Here is a 20,385-nt window from a genome sequence, read left to right as displayed (position 1 = left end):
ACCAAAGTGCTCCATAATGGCTGTTCACCTTTTTTTTGTTCCAGGCTTTTTGCTCTTCCAGCTTGAGCCTGTCAGTTTGCTAATGATGGCACTACATCACCAGACGGAAGTGACACACGAGCACCAGAGTCATTTGAGAGGGAAATTTTAGATGTGAGACACAGTCGGTCCTGTTCGATTTTGCCCTTTGCACTGAAATGTGCCACCGCTGGATGTGTCGAGGTTCTAGCGGATCACCGGCACAAGCAAAGGAACAAAATGTAATTAAGATGTTCAATGAGGCGTTACCACTTTAGTTGAAAGTGCTATGGTCTCATTAATATAACATTACGTGCAATGTAAAGAGGACGCATCTAGACAAGATGAGAGTAGAATACCATTACGATTATCGGTATTGTTGTATTTAAAGATGCTGCCAGGAAGTGCTGATCCGTAATCTCCACATGCACTCATAGGACACAACACTAGCTACACAGCTCAATCACACTAATGGTCGAGTAAGATTTATTTTCACCAGGCACTACAGTTTCTTCCCAAATCCTCAAAATGTGCACGTTTGGCGATTTGGAGACTCTGTATATTGAACATTACAATCAACATAATCAGTAAGTTGATATATTACATGTCATTAAAGTGATATAGTTTAGAGTCGTCCCTCAACACATTGAATTTGGTTCGAATTTTGCGTCTTCATTGTTAAAGTAATTATATATGTGACATATTGTGGAGGCTTTGAGTGATAGCATAAGACTGTGTTGCAATTCAGAAGTGTTTAATTGTTCACTGTGAGCAATTTAAAACAAAATATACATCTGTATTGGACCCGAAACAAACACACATCAAACAAAAAAAAAAGACACTAAGTCAAGCAAAGGTTGTCTTTTAGTCTTGTGCTTTTTTCCTAAAACACACAGCAACATGAGACACTTGTCCATAAAAACACTTCAACCATAGCAGCAGAAATTATGAAGTTAAACTTAGAATTATTCAAATTTGAGTTGAGAGTTAGTTACTTTTTTAAAAGAACACACAACCTGCCCTCAGTGTCCAATTTCAATTTAGTGATCCACATCAAACCATGTGCACAAGCGCAAAGCTTATGTAAACCCAACAATGGAAATGTTGCAGTGGCAATACAAAACTAAACAGTAATTAATAAATAAAAGCAATATTAAACATTACATACAGTTTTGTTGGTCAGGACTGACCAGGGGTCAGGGTGGTTAAATCCGAGTAACTGCAGCATTACTCCACTGCAATCAGTTTTCCTTGTTTTTGTCTTGTCTTTGCACTTCTGAGCATCTGCAGAGGTTGAATTGAGGCAACTGGACTTTTTACCTTTAATCCCAAAGGCTTCTTAAGTTCATCATTTGAAGTTGGAGTCTCCCTATTTTTGTCACTGGTGGGTGTGAACTCTAGGGGGGAGGCTTGTTGTCACAGTAGGGTTGTTGTTGTTGTGAATGATCATCAGTAACAATAGGTCAGCTTGTTAGTAAACACACTTCCCATGGAATGAGACAATCATTGGGGGAGAGATGTCAGGACATTGTTGATGATAGATAATGGCGCAAACTTCGTCCTCTGTTGTGAGAGGGCCTTTCCAGTTTGACGTAAATTGACGATTTTGTGTCATATCTGCATATATTTTCTTTGTGTGTTATTGTTTTATACGGCTTGTGCAGCACTTTGGTCAGCCTGGGTTGTTTTAAATGTGCTATAAAAGGTTCGACGTGACTTGAGGATAGAAACAGGAAGCGGAATGTGATAACCACAACAACAATCCTATTGGGACCAGCCCCAGTGGACACACCCACCAGAGACATAAATAGGGAGACTCCACACTGAACCGTTGTTAACTGAAAAATACTTTTGAAATGGAGTTGAAAAGTATTCAACCAGCAAGAAAAGTCAGTTGCCTCAACTGAACCTTTGCATATTCTTATGACCTATATGCAGGCATTTGCACCATATTTAATAGTTCAAATTCTGGAATTGTGCCACTAAATCCATGCCTGTACATGCGCCATCAGCCCGGGCTCAATCTGAATCCGTCACGGCTCTGTTGCGGAAGCATCCCGCAAGATTGAAATCCATTTTGTAGACTCACACCAGCTCCTTGCGGTGCAGCTCCGGCTGCATCGGCCGTACGGCACAACGGAAAAAATCATTTTTTCCGGACACTACGGGCGCTGGAGCACTCTCATATCATATAATTAACATACCAATACATTCAGTCATCTTCTACCGCTTACGAGGGTCGCGGGGTTGCTGGACCCTATCCCAGCTGTCTTCGGGCGAGAGGCGGGGTACACCGTGGACCAGCCAATCACAGGGCACATATAGACAAACAACCATTCACACTCACATTCATACCTATGGATAATTTGGAGTCGCCAATTAACCTAGCATGTTTTTGGAATGTGGGAGGAAACCGGAGTACCCGGAGAAAACCCACGCATACACGGGGAGAACATGCAACCTCCACACAGAGATGGCCGAGGGTGGAATTGAACTTGGGTTTCCTAGCTGTGAGGCCTGTGTGCTAACCACTTGGTCGCAGAGTATCTCATTTTCTAAAAAAAAAAAAAACTTTATTGTTATTATTAGTACACCTTTTTAACAGATCATTTTTTGTAGTAGACACCATCAGAAAAATGTGCTAAATGGTTTGTATGCCTAAATCCACAAACAGTACATGTAACCCTACATCTAGTTCCATCATTTCGTTAGTGAATGTGCAGGCAAAGTGGGCTATTGTTTACAAGAACTTCCTTACAAGGCTAGTTGTCATGCTTTCCGCAAACTAGAGCGGATGCTCGCTGCTGTGCCTGTTGGAGTCAGTGTGAGTGGCACTTTGCCACTTTGGACCAGAGCCGCGACGGATTCAGTGTGAGCCCGGAGTAATAATTTCAGATCACAGGTTCACAGGTTGCAAAAGCCTTCTAATAAAATCAACATTATTAAATGAGTTGGCTAAATAGTAATTGATGTGTGGATCTCTTTGGTGGACATAGTTTCCACTGCAGAAGCCGGTTGCTGACATAGTTTCTTAATCTATCATATCTGGCTGGCATGTGTGGGATGGTACTGAAGAGAGCAGCGTCTGGCAACATTAGGACGTGCATGCTGCCCAGTCGTGGGATTATCTTTTGCAGTGCATTTCAGTACTGTTGCACTGCCTGGCACAACAGTCTTAATCTCAATCCCCAAATCCCCTCCTCTCTCTCTCTCTCTCTCTCTCTCTTGCTCGCTCGCTCATCAAAAGACATGAAGTGAGCGTGCTCACTCTGACAGTCTGCCTGGAGTGGGGCACTTGCCCAGTGCAACGAGGGTGCATGTGGGGCCAGCTCATCCTTCAGTCACTCTAACACACACAGAGCAGCATCCCTGTTTGAAGGCAATCAGACCGGCCTTAACAGGGGGGATGCTTGGACCCCTCTGCGGATGAGTCAGTGCTGTGAGGGAGTTATGAGTCATTTTTTGTTTAGACTGACTGTCTCGATGTTGTGGCCTCCTGGATATTGTTTGTGGCAGCCCAGCAGGATGGAAAATGCTTTGCGAAAATCTGCATTGAAGGCATATATGATGGGGTTGAGGGAGGAATTAGCCCAACCAAACCACACAAACACATCGAAGGTGGTGGGGCTGATGCACGGGAAAGCCTCGCTTCCGCTGGACTCTTCGCAGAAGGGCACCATGCAGTTGAGCACAAAGAATGGCAACCAGCAGCACACAAACACGCCCATGATCACCGACAGGGTCTTCAGCACCTTGGTCTCCCTCTTGAAGGTCATTTTAAAAGAGCTCTCCGATTCAGCGATGCTGGAACCTCCGCCCATGCTGTTGTGTCTGTTCTTGGCGCTCTCGGCCGCTCTCTCCAAAGCTGAGATCCTTCTGATTTGCTTTTGGGCAATGCGGTAGATCTGGGTGTAGGTGACCAACATAATAGCCACGGGGATGTAAAAGCTAATGAGAGAGGTGGAGATGGCGTAGGTCCTGTTCAGGCTGGAGTCGCAATTCTCTGACGTGACATTTGATCTGTAAGAGGCTGAGGAGGGGGAAGAGAGCGAGGTGAAAGATGTCGTTTGAGCCTTGTGCCACTTGAGCTGCACCGGAATGAAGGAAATGAGGACAGACAGCATCCACGCCACGCTGATCATCACGTATGCCACTTTGGGCGTCATCTTGCGCTCGTAGCGAAAAGGGCTGGAGATGGCCCAGTAGCGGTCCAGGCTAATTACGCAAAGATTGAGAATAGAAGCTGTGGAGCACATGATGTCGAAGGCCACCCAGGTGTCGCAGAAGGAGCCAAAGGGCCAGAAACCGGCAATCTCGGTCACCGCCTTCCACGGCATGACCAAGATGGCCACCAGGAGGTCTGACACGGCCAGTGAGATGACAAAAAAGTTGGTCACTTTAGTGCGCAGATGGCGGAACCTGGTGACGGCCGCACACACCAGCGTGTTCCCCAATAAGGTTGTGAGGATGAGCAGTGAGAGGAAACAACCGGTCAGGACGCGACTGGAGGAAGCCTCGTCCGAAAAGTTGCTGTCGATGACAGTTGTAAAGTTCATGACTTCCATCCCTGATTCTGTGAGCGTTCATTCAAGTCATGTTGGAGCACTACATCATATCCACACTGTTAAGATCTCTCCAGGCTTTTGTGCTCCACAATCATGTTATCTCCTGGCAGATGATGAAAGAGGTGTTTTTTCAAGCAGAGCCCCCGTGGGGCCGTCAGTGGCCTTTTGACTTGGCAGATCAGATTTGACATAGTTTGTACTGCAGCGCCGAAACGGGTGAAGGTAATTCAATTCCTTGGTGTAATCAAACCTGTGCTCTTTTAGAGATCAGGTGTCTTCTCCGTGAGGTCATCAGCGAGCCTGTGGACGTACAACATTGTTGAAAAGTATGTAGGTTGATTTTTTTTAAACAACTTTTTATGAAATTACACTGAAATGCTGCCTTCATATATCATATATCGTCAGAGGGGTATAAATTATTTTGGATTATTTAAATGTTTTTGTTTTATTTAATATTTGGTCATTTCAGTCAAAATGGCAAATCTTAAAGGAAAAATGCACTTTTGGGGAATTTTTTCCCATCATTCACAATCCTTATTTGAGGCATGAGAACTCATGCCTTTCCCGTTTCTGCCTCTTCTAAATAGAGAACACCCCCCCCCACACACCAAAAAAAAGCCAGCATGTGGGAGCTATGAATGCGCATAATTCAGGGGTGGGCAAACTTCACTGCATCCATCCATCCTCTATGCCGCATGTTCTCACTAAGGAGTATGCTGGAGCCTACCCCAGCTGGTGGCCAGCCAATCACATGGCACATATAGACAAACAACCATTCACACTCACATTCATACCTATGGACAATTTGGAGTCACCAAAAAAAACCCTACTCATGCACGGGAAGAACATACAAACTCCACACAGAGATGGTCGAGGGTGGATTCAAACTCGGGTCTCATAGCTGTGTGGCCTGTGCGCTAACCACTTTTTCACCGTGCAGCCCTAAACTTTTTTTTTTTACAGTTTCTTAAAATATTTCTTTACATTTTGATAGTATACCTTATAGTTGTATGACGAATTAGTACTTTTTTCTTTAATTTTGTTATTCATTTCAAACTTTTTTTTGTATCATGATTGTTATTGACAATTAATTGCACTGCATCATTCAGAGCCGTTTGTAATATTTTTGTTACCATACTTCAAAATATTGCATACATCTCTGACAGTATGATACAGAACATTTGTTCCACAATAATAACTAACTGAGCGTTATTTTTGTTGTGGAGTCATCTCTGTTGTACTGATTGCGATGGTGTACCTAATGAAGTGTCCTTTTGGGGTTCTTACTATATACATTTACACCTGAATGGATGAACCCCCCCATACTCTTCTAGCCGGAATTTGCCCCATCAGTACATATGAGGTAGAAATTAGGAGTCACACGTACCTTCATTCACTCCAAATATTGTGCCAAAGAGCGCAGTTATCTCCAAAACAATGCATCTTCCGGTTACGGTGCAAACACATCCATGCCCCCCCCCCCCCCCCCCAGAGAGTCCTGGCTGTAGTGAGTGAATATAAACATGTAAATAATAACATACCCTACGTCGTGTGGAGAATGCTCTGCTCTCCTGCTGCTTCAGTGCGCCTCTGCGGACAAGCGCAGTTGACATGTGCGCTCTTTCACACTCTTTCTTCTTCACTCTGCGGTCCGTGTCCCATTTAGCTTTCATGCTAGTCAAAATAAAGACATGCGCTCTTTGCCATTCAGTTCAAAAACGTCATATTAAAAGCTTGCGTCCACCTGCTTGTCAAACGTTGAGATGACTTGCTGTGATTGGCCGACCGCTTATGTAAATGCAAAATGTTCAGATTAAATAACTACTCGATTAAAAAAAAAACATACGCGGTACTTTAGAATAATTTTGTTACATTTGCACTGATGTGCGGTGAAATAAAATGAATATCCAGGTTGTAAAACTACCAGGAGCCCATTCAAAGAGGGGCTGTGTGGTTCACTGTCGCCATCTAGCGGACAAAAAGAGTAAAAGCACAAAAAGAATAAATCCCACCAGAGACACATTTTTCATGAATGAAATTTTTATGCCTTTTGAAGACATTGGACCCAAAAAGTTTCATCACCTCTCATCACCTACCAATAAAATATTCACAATGTCACCTTCAGGCCCAAACATATAAAGCTTGCATTGTGCTTGTAAAACAATAAAACCCCTGCAGTATCTGTCAGCATCGCTACAGTGGCCACTTGTTTTATTCACTTCATGCTGGCATGTTGCATGCAGAGCATAATGGAATTCAGGAACAATCGTGACATACCAGCTGTCGCCTTACATCCATGTAAGCCGGGAACAGAAGCAGAAGAGACAGCTTTTAGCCTTTTCCCTCTCTAGCATCCACATTAAAAGATAGGGCACGGGGCTGAGGAGTGATGCAAATAAGGGACTAAAATTAGAACAAGGTTTACAGTACATTTTTTATGTATTTGCAGTACTCTGTTTTCCTTTAATTGCTAATTCGTATCATACAAAATACATCATTTGCATACTCTGTGAATGAGCGTACTTGGGTCAGTTTTTATATTTGCATCATTTGTGCAACACAGTTGTAAAAACCGGCCATTAATACAGAGCTTTCATGGGGTGGGGTGGGTGTGGGGGGTTATAGTAATCCACATGCAAATATACAGTGCCTATCAATAGTAAGATTTTATTTTGTTCATCTATATTTTTGTGTGTAAGTCAACATGCCATGGGGGCTGAGTGGTGGGGAGACAATAGGTAGATTGCCGAGGGATCCCTCCAGGGGGTGGTCGGCCCCAGGGAGTTATTGAAACCAGAACCGGCACTGATGCTAGCCCACTGCTTGTTACCACATAGTACTACTTATCAATAGTAGCGGAAGGGGAGGGACTAAGTCCAGTAGTCACAATTAAAAAGGAGAGAAGAAGCGGATAAATACAGTAATCTTTACACTTTGAGGCATTCTCATCCAGAACAAATACTAGTTTAGTCCCGCGGTTTGATTGGCTCTCAGATGTGGAGGGAATCTGGGAATGTCAAAGTAGCTCAGATGATTTGTTTTGATTGAGGACTCATGCTAGTATTAAACATAAACCTACACAAATGTAATGTAATGTAAATGAATGTAAACCTACCAGATATGTTTGCTCAAGAGCCCAATTCACTGTTTTTCTTTATATCTCTACTTGACAAGGAAATCTTTTTGACATGGGAATTATTACATGGTAATCTGACATAGAAAATATAGTAAAAGGGGAGCATTTTTTCATGCACAACTGGCCTTAAACCAGTGTAAATACTCACGAGGCATTCAGGTCTCTGTAATCCACAAAAGCTGGACTTTTTGCTCGTTGAAGATGTTCCTACTTGAATCCAAAAGGAATTTTGGTGCATATTTATATGTTTCCCCACGGGAGTCGTTTGTTGCCACTTCTTAATTTCTATACTTTCTGCTTTGTCATGAGCTTGAACTAAACTAAGTCCTCACCAATTCAGCTTGTGTCACTATTGCTCCAGGGATATCATTTATGGGGAGGGTTATAACTCATAACCTCCAATAATCAAATCCAGGCAATGAAGCACCCCATTAATCATGTCCATCCATCCATTTCCCATACCGCTTATCTTCTCTATAGGGTTGCAGGGTTATGCTGGTGCCTATCCCAGCTGACAACCAAAGTGCTTGTGTTGATCCGATACTGATTCTATCCTACACAAATGACTTGGTATATTCAGTCTACATTTTGACGCTCTTGAGTGAAAATGTAGCTAGATTCTTGTTTCCTGTGCCCACATCACTATAGGCCCACACTATTGCAATGTATAGTATATGAGCTCGCTATCGACCCTCCTTCTGTGACTCGCAGTCTACCCGCCCTATCAAGTGACATCATCTCACACTGTAATGCAATCCTTTTGTTGATATACTTCTTGCTTTATCTGCCTTGTTTGCCAGTGAAGCACATCTCGCGCGTGTATGTGCAAGATTTTGGACACGTGTTATGATTGTGATCATATCACCACTAACACCCTTGACAAGGGAAATACTTAGTCACGAAAAAATGTTGGTTGTATATTCATTGTGAAGACCGTGTGGTTTCACGTAGATTCATAAAGTCGACTGTTTCTTGACAGCGCATATATGACGAAATCAGTCATGCTCAGAATTTACTCACAAGATATGATATTCTCATGGCGGCATGAGTTTGCATTTGCAATTATGAAATTCTCAACATTTTCACGACTCAGTGAGGCCGTTTAACTCTCTTGAAAGTGTAAAAACAATTGAAAGTAAGTTTAAAGTAGCATGCTGTCATGTTCTGACATGACTCCTGAGTTTGACCAGAGATGAGAGACAAGCAGAACACACACTAAGAAAGGTGAGAGTCATTTATTTTTATTATGGCCGTAAAAAGTCACTTTGTGCTGCTGTTTGTGTGCGTGTGAGCCCCCTTGTGCTTGCATAGATTTTCAGCATGGAGCCTACTTTCCAGATGCTTGGCATAGAAAAGAGTCATGCATGTCTTGTCCTTCTATTGTGCGGCATTTTAGGCCATCTTTATGCCATTAAAATATCATTTAAAAATATTCATAAATAAAACATTGAAAAATATATTTTTCTTGAAATTAATTGAAATAAAAAACTGTTTAGTAATAATAAATACATTGTCAAATAAATAAAAACAAGACCTAATACATCCGGTATGTGTAATACACATTAGAATACAATATGTTTGAATCCCTTTTCAATAAAGGTATATGAAGATCTCATCAATGACAGCTACAGCTGCATTGGAAGTACGAACGTCGCTTCTTTTTTCTTTTCATCTTTTTTTGGCGTTAAGTTTCTTGAGGAAAGTCGAGAAGGGTCTATATGGCGTCAGGCTTCGTCTGTTTTGCTCCATTTTGCATTGACGCTCATCCTGGAAGAACAGAAGACGCATATTGTTATTCTGCATCACACGCTTATTAATTCTAATTGCTTCTTTGTGATTGTTCACAGCATGGGTGTCATAACTGCTGTGTTGGTATATTCTAAAAATAGCATCCATTATTAGATACTATACTAATTTGCTTTGTCAGTTATAATAATAATAATAATAATAATAATAATAATACATTTTATTTGTATAGCGCTTGATGCTGACGTTCTCCAGATCAACATTTGCAAAGTGACTGTTTTTTATTATTAGATTAGATTCATATCCAGAACCCTCCCCTTCTCTCTTTTATTGCCATTGTTCACTCATTGGACAAATATAATAACAGAAATAGCTGATAAAAGTAAAAACAAATTCTGTGTCATACCAGATGCAAAAACTTAAGTGATTTTTGGTTATTATCAAGAAAACCATGGATAACAGAAAACCATGGATCATTTTCTATGCCGCTTATCCTTGTTAGGGTTGTGGGGGTATGCTGGAGCCTAACCCAGCTGTCTTCACACGAGAGGCGGGGTACACCCTGGACTGGTGGCCAGCCAATCACAGGGCACATATAGACAAGCAACCATTCACACTCTCATTCATGAGTGGACAATTTGGAGTCGCTAATTAACCTAGCATGTTTTTGGAATGTGGGAGGAAACCGGAGTACCCGGAGAAAACCCACATATGCACGGGGAGAACATGCAAACTCCACACAGAGATGCAGAGAATCGAACCCAGATGTTCCTGATCTCCTGACTGTGTCGCCAATATGCAAACCACTTGGTGGCCTTGGCGTCATTATATTCATCCAGAAGTTGTTTTTTTACAGAAAAAAACTATTTTCAGCACATTTTTGAATGCTGAATTACTAATATCCACTATATTGCCCTACGTTGGATTGCCTTTAGCATCTTTTAATGCACAAAAAGTATCAAAGTGGTCATCCATAGCCTTCAGTTTTCCTGTATGTGGAAAATTTTTCCATAATTGGAAAAAGTTCACACCAACACTTTTCGTGATGTCCTTTAATTTCTCTGAGAATCCTGAATAAACACATTCAGGACCTGCAGGAAGTGGCTGTCTATGACGTTTCTGTGTCTGTTTCTGCTGACTCACCTGTTGCATAGACGGCCTCAGAAGAAGTAGGTTAGCTTTGAGCTCTCTGAGGATGTTTCCGCTCCCTGTGTGTACCTCGGTGGCGTTGAGTAGACGCCTCAGCTCCCGGGTGAAGACATTAACGCAGGCGTCCTGTGATGGAGAGTAAACATGGCTAGTTAGTCAAGGTTAGGCATCAAGTAAAAGTGCGTTGACCGCAGTGCTTACCGCATTATTGAGCATGGCCGTGGTCGGCCTCTTCACCGTGTCTGGCTGGTGGAAAATAAAGAGTTGAGATAAATGTATTAATATGAATCAAAACTGGATTAGAGGAATGTATTCTGTGTATGAAAGACAGCATGGCTGGCAGGGAACTAAGCGACTGTGCGGTTTATGTCCAGTCATGTTGATTAATGATTAAACTGGATGATGCACTGCTGTAATATAATTACAGTAGTTGCTTTTAGTTGTGAAACCTGGGTAACGGTCCTTGCGGTCCGTTTGTTGCGCGTGGTGAAATAATGCAATAAAGTGTGATATCAGTGCTTATCATAATGCCTTTGTCGTCATTGTAATCTCCAAAACAAAGAACACATTCTTACTTACAGATGTGATATTGAGTTGTTTGGCTCGGTAGAGTTTGTTGAGTTTGTCCAGTCTTTCTATCATCTCTCTATTCAAGTTAACGTTGTTGCCTGCACTGTAGCAGCAATGCAGCAGGACAACAAGCACAAACATGCACTTCATCATACTCTACTTCAGTCTTCTCTCTCTCTCTGTGTGTGTCTCTATCTGACTCTACCTAAGCAGATCCGCCTTGTTGTGACCGCTAATGTGATCGGCATCGGCTCATTTTATTGTATTCACAAAGGAAGCCACTGATGTCATCGCCTACTCAAAATGCAAAAAAACCATTGTCAAAATTTAACATTGCTCAACAGCCCAGCACCGATTCTTGTTCAACCGCATTCTCACATATCTAAAAATACCTTCATGATTCTTCATTGTCTCATAGAAAAAGCACAGAACAATAGTATTGATTAGTGTTGAATAATATTGATGAACCAGTAGACCGGTAGACACTGAAATTGCTTCCCAAATGTTTCACAGTCCCGTACTCGAGTTCAGCTCGGCCAGCTCTGCATGTTCTTCCCGTGCATATGTGGGTAATCTCCTGGGACTCCGGTTTCCTCCCACATTCCAAAAACATGCTAGGTTAATTGGCGATTCCAAATTGTCCATAGGTATGAATGTGAGTGGGAATAATTGTTTATCAATATGTGCCCTGTGATTGGCTGGCCACCAGTCCGGGGTGTACCCCGCCTCTCGCTCGATATACCGCTTATTCTCACTATGGTAGCGGGGGTATGCTGGAGCCTATCCCAGCTGTCTTTGAGCGAGAGGTGGGGTACACCGTGGACTGCACCCCCCCCACCTGTATATGTGCTATTCAGTGCCATCCAGTCAATAAACAAATTAACAACTCTCGTTTAGCAGATAATATAAATGAAAATCTCTTAATGATTAATCATCATCAAACATACTTATTTGTTCCTATAGCGCACACTTTGTGTTATGTCAGGCGTTCAAGCGCACTGTGTAACTCTCAGTATTTGGCTCTAGTGTTTTTAATTTTTGGCAATTAAGCATCCCACTTTGAAAACCCAAGGTCTATATGATGTCATCACGCAGCATCAAGTTATTACACAAGCCGGTGGAGCATATTCAACGCTTCTATGTTGTACAGTCTTAGTGTTGGTGTGAGTCATGCAACATATTCAGATATCAATGGCGCATCTTTTACCCCATGACAGAATCTTGTTCTTGAAGAGTGACGGGTTCTAAGCACTCTGACCTCATAGTTTCTGTGAAAGTCTACTTTGTCCAGTCTCAGCTGGTGAAATAGAGCGGTGAGACTTTCTAGTTAATATTTAAAACACACTCAGTAAATGTTGGTGGGGGAGTACCCATTATGTCATTGTATGGTCATATCGCCTCGTACTTCGGTACGTGGCAAAAGAAATGAATAAAAAATTAAAATTTATTTAAAAAATCATAAAATAAAGTTAAAAAATAATTATTATATTAGGAAAGCAGGAAGTGAACAAATGTAACAGTTACTGATAGTACCAGATGGAGGGGTAGGATTTAATAAGCTTTGCTTCTTCCTACTCCTTTTGGACATGTGGAACTGTGAACTGATTATGGGATGCATTCAATTGTAATCTGATGCATGTTCAAATGAAATAAAAGCATTACCATTACCATTACCATTACCATTACCATTACCATTACCATTACTGTAGCGTTCTTTTTTACAGACCAGAGTCGGCTAGTTTTTCATACCTAGCTACACAACAATAACGAAAAGTAACAAATACCTTTCTCATGTCAATAACCTATTAAAGTTAAAAATTCAAACACAAATCTTTCTTTCCCCCCCCTCCATGGAGCTGTTACTTCAGTGTGTGATGCGGGGGATGCATTTGCATGTATCGTCATGGCAGTTGCTGTGGTGTCCTTATCTTGACACCATCAGTGGATGAGGTGTCACTTCGAGAGTCTCATCTCAGGAAGGTGATCTTTACAGGATGTAGCCTCATTTTAGTCATTTATCACAGTTATCCACACCAAAATGTATTTACTAATGAATGTGATTCCTGATGGAGTACCAAGGATAACTACGGTAGTGTAGTACTGCAATGAGAAAACATATACTTACACATTTTACTTTTGTCACATGACATCTAATAGTAATAGGTATACTTTTATGATTGTTGCCACACCTTTATTCTTGTATTGCAACACATGGTGTATTAGCTGGAACTTAATTGACATCCATGAGTGGATGCCCGGGACACCTCAACTGGCTCCTCTCGAGGTGAAGGAGCCAATTGAGGTGTTTTGAGTTTATGAGTTTTTGCCCTGAAGTTGTATGATATCCCCATCAGCAGCGTAGTGCATCAACTGTGACTTACCCTCCACTTTGTTGGACTTGAACATACTTTTTTTTACTAGTTAGTTGCTGGGGTCACTAAAGTAAAACGTTTCAAAACAATATGCATTTAACCTCATTCAACTCTTGAAAATACATGTAAATGTGTAATTCCTGATCATTTATTCATGTATCGATTCATATCTAATTATTCACAAATGTGTTCAATGTAAAAACTTCCATAGACCAGTCATGCTTACAAGGTTGCCTCAGTCTAGAGGTCACAGAGGTCACCATTCCAGTCTCATATGCCGAGACATTTTTATCATTATCATCACTACTACTGGGTGGATGCTCATAATGGTAAAGGTGAAAATGCATTTGTTCTCCCACAGTGGGAAACTAAGACTGTTGCTTTCCAAGCATGATCAAAGTGGGTGAATCTGAAACTACTGAGAGGTGGTAAAAACCAAGAATCTTACATTTCCGTTACAATGTTTATTCGTCTTGAGGCTGGCACATGTTTGTGTGGGTTTCCCACTCCAGTCCAAAGTTATGCATAGTTTAACTGGACACTGAATATGAGTATGATTGATATGTCCATCCGTCAGATGAGATCCAGCTTCCCGACAGCTCTGACCAAAACTGATGAACTATTAAAGCTGTAAAGATGCTGGGGACAAAATTATGCAGCTTGCGGTGGTTTTCCATTTGTAGCTAGACTAAAACTTTTTACAGTTTGCCTCCATTCTTATTTGTGTATGTGTGTATATTACGTACGTGTATGTACTCCACAAATCCTATGCATTAACTTTACTCTTACACATGACTTTTCTTTCCCCAATGAGACAGTCTATAGCAGGGGTCTTAAACTCAATTTACCTGGGGGCCACAGAAGCCAGGCCGCATCAGGTTTTCAAAAAAAACAAAACGCATTTATTAAAAACTGGAAAAAAAATCAATAAAATCTATCTTCAATGCTTTTGCTTCTGCTATAACCTACACTTTTTCAGTACTTTGGTTCCGGTTTTCCACACCAAAATATCTCATAAAACATTCCACTGTTCTCAAATATCTTAATTTTTATTTTCTATACACAAAATAAGATAAAAAAAATAAATAAATTAAGAATAAAGACAATAAATCAATCAATCAGTAATAAATAAGTAAAATAATAATAAAACAGCAAATAAGAAAAACGTAAGAAACCACATACAGTTGGTAGAGAAATTATTTTTTTCAGATTGAAATGTACAGTATTAACAGTTATTTAACCTTTAACATGAACATTAATGAAACTTAATCATTTGACCCAATTAGCAAGTTAGCATCATACTCAGTTCCATCCGGGAGCAGCGTCGTAACTTTAACAACATGTTTGATGAGATGCTTTATCTTGACGTGTATTTTCCGTTTTATTCCAAATCATTTCCTGCATTTATTTGTACCCAGCGTTATAAGCCTTTAGCTTCATTGCTAATCCAAAGCAAAACAGGGCGGGGTAACAGGGTAGGGTAACAGTATGGGCGGGGCAAAATCATGTTAATTGTGTCCGGTGTGTCCTGTCATTTTAACATTAAACTTTGGTAACAAGGTGGGGGCCTCAAACTAGCATTTGGCCCGCGGGCCGTGAGTTTGAGACCCCTGGTCTATAGCCTAGCCTCATCTCACCTCTTCATTTGGTAGCAGTATGTGGAAAGGAATCAATCATTCGGGCAGGAGGTTTCTTGCTTGGACGACAGCCACGCAGACATAAATGACCTCTCATCACTTACAAAATGGATATCTTGTCGTAACTATGTCAAATAAATCCCCAGACCGGTTGACTTTTAATGCCTTTGAGCAGCTGCACACGTGCATAGAAAAATTCCTTTGGCGCCATCAAGTGTTTCGAATCATTTTCCTTGACCTTGAATGCCCTTTGAGTAATAAAGTGAAGAACTTTGAACTGTTATTAGAAAGTTTATTCAAATGTATGTTTTTAAACTGTTATTAGAAAGTTTATTCAAAGGTATGTTTTTATGTGTTTTCCTTCAAGGCTTTCAGTGTGACGACCATCCCTCCAGCATCACAGAGCTGAAACTCATCCAGGGAATCATCTTGTCCATCTATTACATCTGCACTTTCATCCTTCTCTTCTTCCTCAAAGTCATCCGGGTACTCGGCATGATCTGCAACACCTTGGGAACGCTGTGGAAACACTGGAAGAGACAAAGAATCTGATTAGGTTTGTTTTCTTGTCCAAACGTTTTCCTTCCAACTGTCTTCTTATTTTTTCATGCTCCCGAACAAAAGCATAGATTGGAGTAGCCTTTTTTTCTCTAATGGTTTTACTTCATTTGAACATGCATCAGATTACAATTGAATGCATCACATAATCAGTTCGCAGTTCCACATGTCCAAAAGGAGTAGGAAGAAGCAAAGCTTATTAAATCTTACTCGTCCATCTGGTACTGATTTTACAATCAGTAACATTTGTTACATTTGTTCACTTCCCACCTTTCTGATTTATTTATAATTTGTATTTATTTAAAAGGAGGTAGCAGAGATGAGGATGCTGAGGTTTACATAGGGAGTGACCGGGATGGATAGGATCAGAGGGATATTACATGTTAGAGGCCTTGGAGATAAAGTCAGAGAAGCCAGACTGAGATGGTTGGGACATGTCCAGAGGAGAGATAGTGAATATATTGGTCGAAGGATGTTGCCAGGTAGGAGATAAAGAGGAAGACCAAAGAGGAGGTTTATGGATGTAGTGAAGGAGGACATGAGGGTAGTTGGTGTGAGATAGACAGATGCAGAAGACAGGGTTGGATGGAGGAGATTGATTTGCTGTGGTGACCCCTGAGAGGAAAAGCCAAAAGATAAAGAAGAAGAAGAAGATATGTGACAATCAAGGCCCATTCCATAACATTGGGACTTTATTCTTGTAATATAGCAACTTTTCTGAACTTAAATTTACAAAAAATTGTGGAAATGATTGCAGATAGTGTTACATCATAATGTTACATCTTTTTATATTAATATTATTACTTTCATACTTGTACTCTGTTCTTGTAAAATTACTTTTTTTTTAAATTTTTGGGTTGTTTTCTTGTTTAATTGTATTTTTAAAATGTTCTCAAGAGTGCACTAGTGTCACCCGTGCAGCATTTAGGTCTATGCCTCCCAACAAAGTGTTATTGTAACTTTTTAACATCCACATGGCCACGCATATAAAGTGGATTAGAATATAATTGATGTGCTTTAATCCCAACTAAGGATTCAAACTCATACTATATCGTCTCTGATATCTAAATGATTGCATTTGACTTCTTATTACAACCCCAGAAATGGAAAGGCTTGTTGAAATGACATGACAAAACCATTCTGAGGAACTTGTGGTTAAGTTTGCATTCACTTCCATTTGATTCATCATATTTCTTATGCAGCTGTAGCAAGGTTGTACTTTTTGCTGATTAGTCAGTAGGAGAAATATAATACATTTCGTAAAATATATTTTTTTTGTTCAGGGACACTTTTGAAAGTGCAAAAATGTAGGTGGACTGTTTTGTTTCAGTTGAGAGTTTTGAGTTCTTTCTCGAAACTTCTTAGATAAAGTAAAACCAAAAGGTGCGTAGGAGGGGGGGTTAAGACGCTGCACAGTCCTATTTGGGACAAATTAAATGAATGGGAAACACTGCATCCGACAAAGGGATGCAGGGATTTACCATTAGGAAAACATTAAACTATGCTATGCTTTCCCAAACAACTATTATTGATATGAAGTACATACGTATTACTGCTTTAGTCTTAATACACGTGCATAAATCATCATCAAATGTTGCTTAATGTTCTTAACAATTACAGTAAAAGCATTGAATAAAACCTTTGTCACTCAAGTCCAAAGATTATGGACGACTAATGACTAAAAAAGGCCCCGTCTGAGGTCACCTCAACATTACCGAGAGGCTCAGCAGAGCGGCTCCTTGATGATATGTCAGAGTGTTGACTCGGTTCCTCAAAAGAAGATAAACATTCCTCCTCGTCAAAGTCGTCAGGGTAGAAGCAACTATCCCCTTCTTCAATATGACTCAAACTGTGTCCACAGGGAGCATGTGAGCTGATGTCCTCTTCGGGAGAAAAGTGTTCTGTATCTTCACGGTGCTGTAAATGATGTTGCACAAAGGAGCTGTCAACGATGCAGGCAGCACTTGGCCTGTTTGCAGGTTCAATGCACAACATTCCGTGCATTAAAGAGGTGACATTTTGAGAGTACATTTTAGGCAAAGGGTCATACTCTCCTTTGGTGATCTTGTAAAAAAGACTGAGGAGATTGGATGCTGCAAAAGGAGGTCTTAGAGCACAGAGCTCATACAGCAGGCAGCCCAGAGCCCAGATGTCACACTTGGAGCTGTACGGGACATCCTGGCACAGTTCTGGGCTGAGGTAACACGGAGTTCCAACACAAGTGGAAGCCATGTCGGCTGTGCTCGTCAAGACTTTGGATACCCCGAAGTCTCCTAACTTCACCATGCCTTCTTTTGTTAGCAACACGTTTGATGTTTTGATGTCTCTGTGAAGTATTTTAGCATTGTGGATATAATTGACAGCCTGAGCCACCTGCACAAACCAGCCCATGACCACGCCCTCTGGGAAGTAATCGCTTGGTTTCCTTTCTTTGACTTTGTCATCTAACGTGCCGCCATCACAGTAGTCCATCACAATGTAAATATAGCCGTCATCAGCGCTCACCAAAGCATCACTGCAGTTCACAATGTGAGGCTGATGCAGCTTCCTGATGATCTCCGCCTCTTGGAGGATCGCCCTTTGTGTGCGTTTGCTCTCCAGTTTGATCCTTTTCACCGCATGCAAACTCTTGGCCTCAGTGTGTCTCATCAGGAAGACTTCTCCTGTCGCTCCTCTGCCCAAACGCAACACCTTGTCGTACTTCTCCATTGTCTCAATAGTCAGAGGGATCCACCTCTTCGACATAAGGCTGCTGTGCCGTGAAAGTCTTTGTGTTGTGGTTGCTATGGAGACCGGACGCTGTGAAATGTGAGGAGGATTCTTTGTTTTTTGTTTTAAAAATGGTTATGGGTTTTTAACAGCTTGCTATTCACGCTTATGGGTAAATTTGATATTGATATGTATGTATTTATGTATGTATTTATTTATGGGTCATTACAAAATATGTACTTTATATGCAGTTTTAAAAAGATATATGCTAAAGCATTAATCATTACAATTTGGATTTGATATTTTCTCAGGGTTTGACTGGTTTAAATTCAAATATTCTGCACTTGTTTTAGTATGTCAGCAACATTTTTGTACACTAGATGGCGATATAGACCATAGTGAGCTACAATTGACTATACTACACTATAGAAGAAGAAAATGCCTACTGCGCATGTTCGCCGCAACACAAACTCGAGTTTATGCTAGTGTTGTTTATCTTTTCCACTGTTATTTAAAATACGGTGTGCTTCTTTAAAATGCCACCGAAGGGCAAAAGTGGTGGCAAAACTGCTAAAGGTTCGTACTCACGTAGTCGTTCACTCTTGAATGTTGTTCTTCAGCCATCAATGAAGAATTTACTGTTAGCTTGCGACGTTAGCATAGCAAAGCTTGTTCTGTTGTATGCATCTCTGGTGCACCAGGGCTTTGAATTCTTAATAATGTTGTCATTTATTATTGTTGCTTTACTGGGCGGTGTGCTTAGGAGCTGCTTCAGGAAGTGCAGATGCCGAGAAGAAAGATAAGACACCTAAAGGGGGCACTGCTGTCAAGGTAGATACACCCTCTCCTTAGTTGCCATTTAATACTATATATAAAATAATGTGCTAGTGTGCTTTATCTACATTGTAACCAAGGTCCGTCACATCCTCTGTGAAAAACATGGAAAATGCATGGAGGCAATGGAGAAACTGAAGTCGGGAGTTCGTTTCAGCGAAGTGGCTTCACAATACAGCGAAGACAAAGCAAGACAAGGAGTAAGAACACTTTGTGCATGTTTAATACGAGTCATCCTAAAGGATTCACTCCTGTTGAGGGTGAGGAGAGATGCAGCAACTTGAGAAAAATTATGAAAAGTGTTCAAACCTGTTAGATGGCTTATTGGGTCAGTCTGGGGAGAGGTGACATTTTATGGGTCAAATCATTTGTCACTATTTTATAGTCTGGAAAATATGTATTTTATTACAATATTGTAAAGCATGTCATAAACATGAGGTTGTATGTTGGCAGTCCCTGACTAGCAGACGACAATGTATACATTGTGTTTGGGTGACTGAGGATTGAATTCATGAAAATGTTTTGAACAGGGTGATCTGGGTTGGATGACTCGAGGATCCATGGTTGGACCTTTCCAGGATGCTGCTTTTGCCTTGTCTGTTTCATCCATGGACAAGCCTGTTTACACAGACCCTCCCGTCAAGACCAAATTTGGATACCACATCATTATGGTGGAGGGGAAAAAGTAGCCAGGAGCAACATGAACTGAGGACATTCAATTCTACATTGTGCTTTCAAGTCTTACCTCCTTGATGCAATGTTGGTAAATTGAGAAAAATGAAATGATACTTTTACTGTGTCTTGTCACCAGTCATTGTACACTACTGTACTATGGTAGTTCTCTTTTTTTTAAACAAACAAATGAAATTTATCAGTTACACAGTTAATTAAAGATGGTAAAAAAATTATAATTCACCAATGAAGGAACTAACTTTCAGGGTATTTATGTGGTTATTCTTTTTTTATGGATCCCAAATGTAGTGATTTTTAGGCCACTTTCACTAGCCACAACAGATGCGCCTTTACTAATCTAATGACATCGTATATTTAACATCCTGCCTTGACAAAAATGTGCGTGGATGGGGCGATTC

At 40.9% G+C, this 20,385-nt stretch overlaps 3 protein-coding genes and 1 long non-coding RNA gene across 4 annotated transcripts; 1 reads left to right on the top strand and 3 right to left on the bottom strand.

The window, feature by feature from the left end:
* LOC131110144 (D(1) dopamine receptor-like) lies at window positions 1–6,477 on the bottom strand. The gene is made up of 2 exons (XM_058062910.2): window positions 6,125–6,477; window positions 1–4,883 (listed from the first exon to the last, which is right to left on the bottom strand). The coding sequence occupies exon 2, from the start codon at window positions 4,581–4,583 to the stop codon at window positions 3,474–3,476; it is 1,110 nt and encodes a 369-aa protein (XP_057918893.2). The 5' UTR covers window positions 4,584–4,883; window positions 6,125–6,477; the 3' UTR covers window positions 1–3,473.
* A 2,910-nt stretch (window positions 6,478–9,387) lies between these two features.
* LOC144894651 (uncharacterized) lies at window positions 9,388–10,980 on the bottom strand. Its single transcript, XR_013625307.1, has 3 exons — window positions 10,816–10,980; window positions 10,609–10,740; window positions 9,388–9,486 (listed from the first exon to the last, which is right to left on the bottom strand). It is a non-coding gene; the product is annotated as an uncharacterized LOC144894651 (long non-coding RNA).
* A 6,442-nt stretch (window positions 10,981–17,422) lies between these two features.
* Window positions 17,423–18,574, bottom strand: nek12 (NIMA-related kinase 12). Its single transcript, XM_058063948.2, has one exon. It carries the CDS (start codon window positions 18,494–18,496, stop codon window positions 17,423–17,425), a length of 1,074 nt encoding a protein of 357 aa, XP_057919931.2. The 5' UTR covers window positions 18,497–18,574.
* Window positions 18,575–18,881: 307 nt separating this feature from the next.
* pin4 (protein (peptidylprolyl cis/trans isomerase) NIMA-interacting, 4 (parvulin)) lies at window positions 18,882–20,211 on the top strand. Its single transcript, XM_058062911.2, has 4 exons — window positions 18,882–19,036; window positions 19,224–19,291; window positions 19,375–19,494; window positions 19,825–20,211. Exons 1-4 carry the CDS (start codon window positions 18,997–18,999, stop codon window positions 19,981–19,983), a joined length of 387 nt encoding a protein of 128 aa, XP_057918894.2. The 5' UTR covers window positions 18,882–18,996; the 3' UTR covers window positions 19,984–20,211.
* Window positions 20,212–20,385: the final 174 nt, after the last annotated feature.

This window comes from Doryrhamphus excisus, linkage group LG22 (genome assembly GCF_037039965.1).
Source record: "Doryrhamphus excisus strain RoL-2023G ecotype Guam linkage group LG22, RoL_Dexc_Guam_v1.1, whole genome shotgun sequence".
NCBI lineage: Eukaryota > Metazoa > Chordata > Actinopteri > Syngnathiformes > Syngnathidae > Doryrhamphus > Doryrhamphus excisus.
The sequence above is the reverse complement of the archived record's forward strand: the minus strand, read 5'-3'. Positions and strand labels throughout refer to the sequence as shown.

What these genes read in the sequence shown, in the direction of transcription:
- LOC131110144 (XM_058062910.2), bottom strand. Translation starts at nt 4,583, where the DNA reads ATGGAAGTCATGAACTTTACAACTGTCATCGACAGCAACTTTTCGGAC.
- nek12 (XM_058063948.2), bottom strand. Translation starts at nt 18,496, where the DNA reads ATGTCGAAGAGGTGGATCCCTCTGACTATTGAGACAATGGAGAAGTAC.
- pin4 (XM_058062911.2), top strand. Translation starts at nt 18,997, where the DNA reads ATGCCACCGAAGGGCAAAAGTGGTGGCAAAACTGCTAAAG. An exon ending in TGGTGGCAAAACTGCTAAAG is followed by an intron (nt 19,037 to 19,223) that starts GTTCGTACTCAC and finishes CGGTGTGCTTAG; the next exon opens with GAGCTGCTTCAGGAAGTGCA. An exon ending in AAGACAAAGCAAGACAAGGA is followed by an intron (nt 19,495 to 19,824) that starts GTAAGAACACTT and finishes TGTTTTGAACAG; the next exon opens with GGTGATCTGGGTTGGATGAC.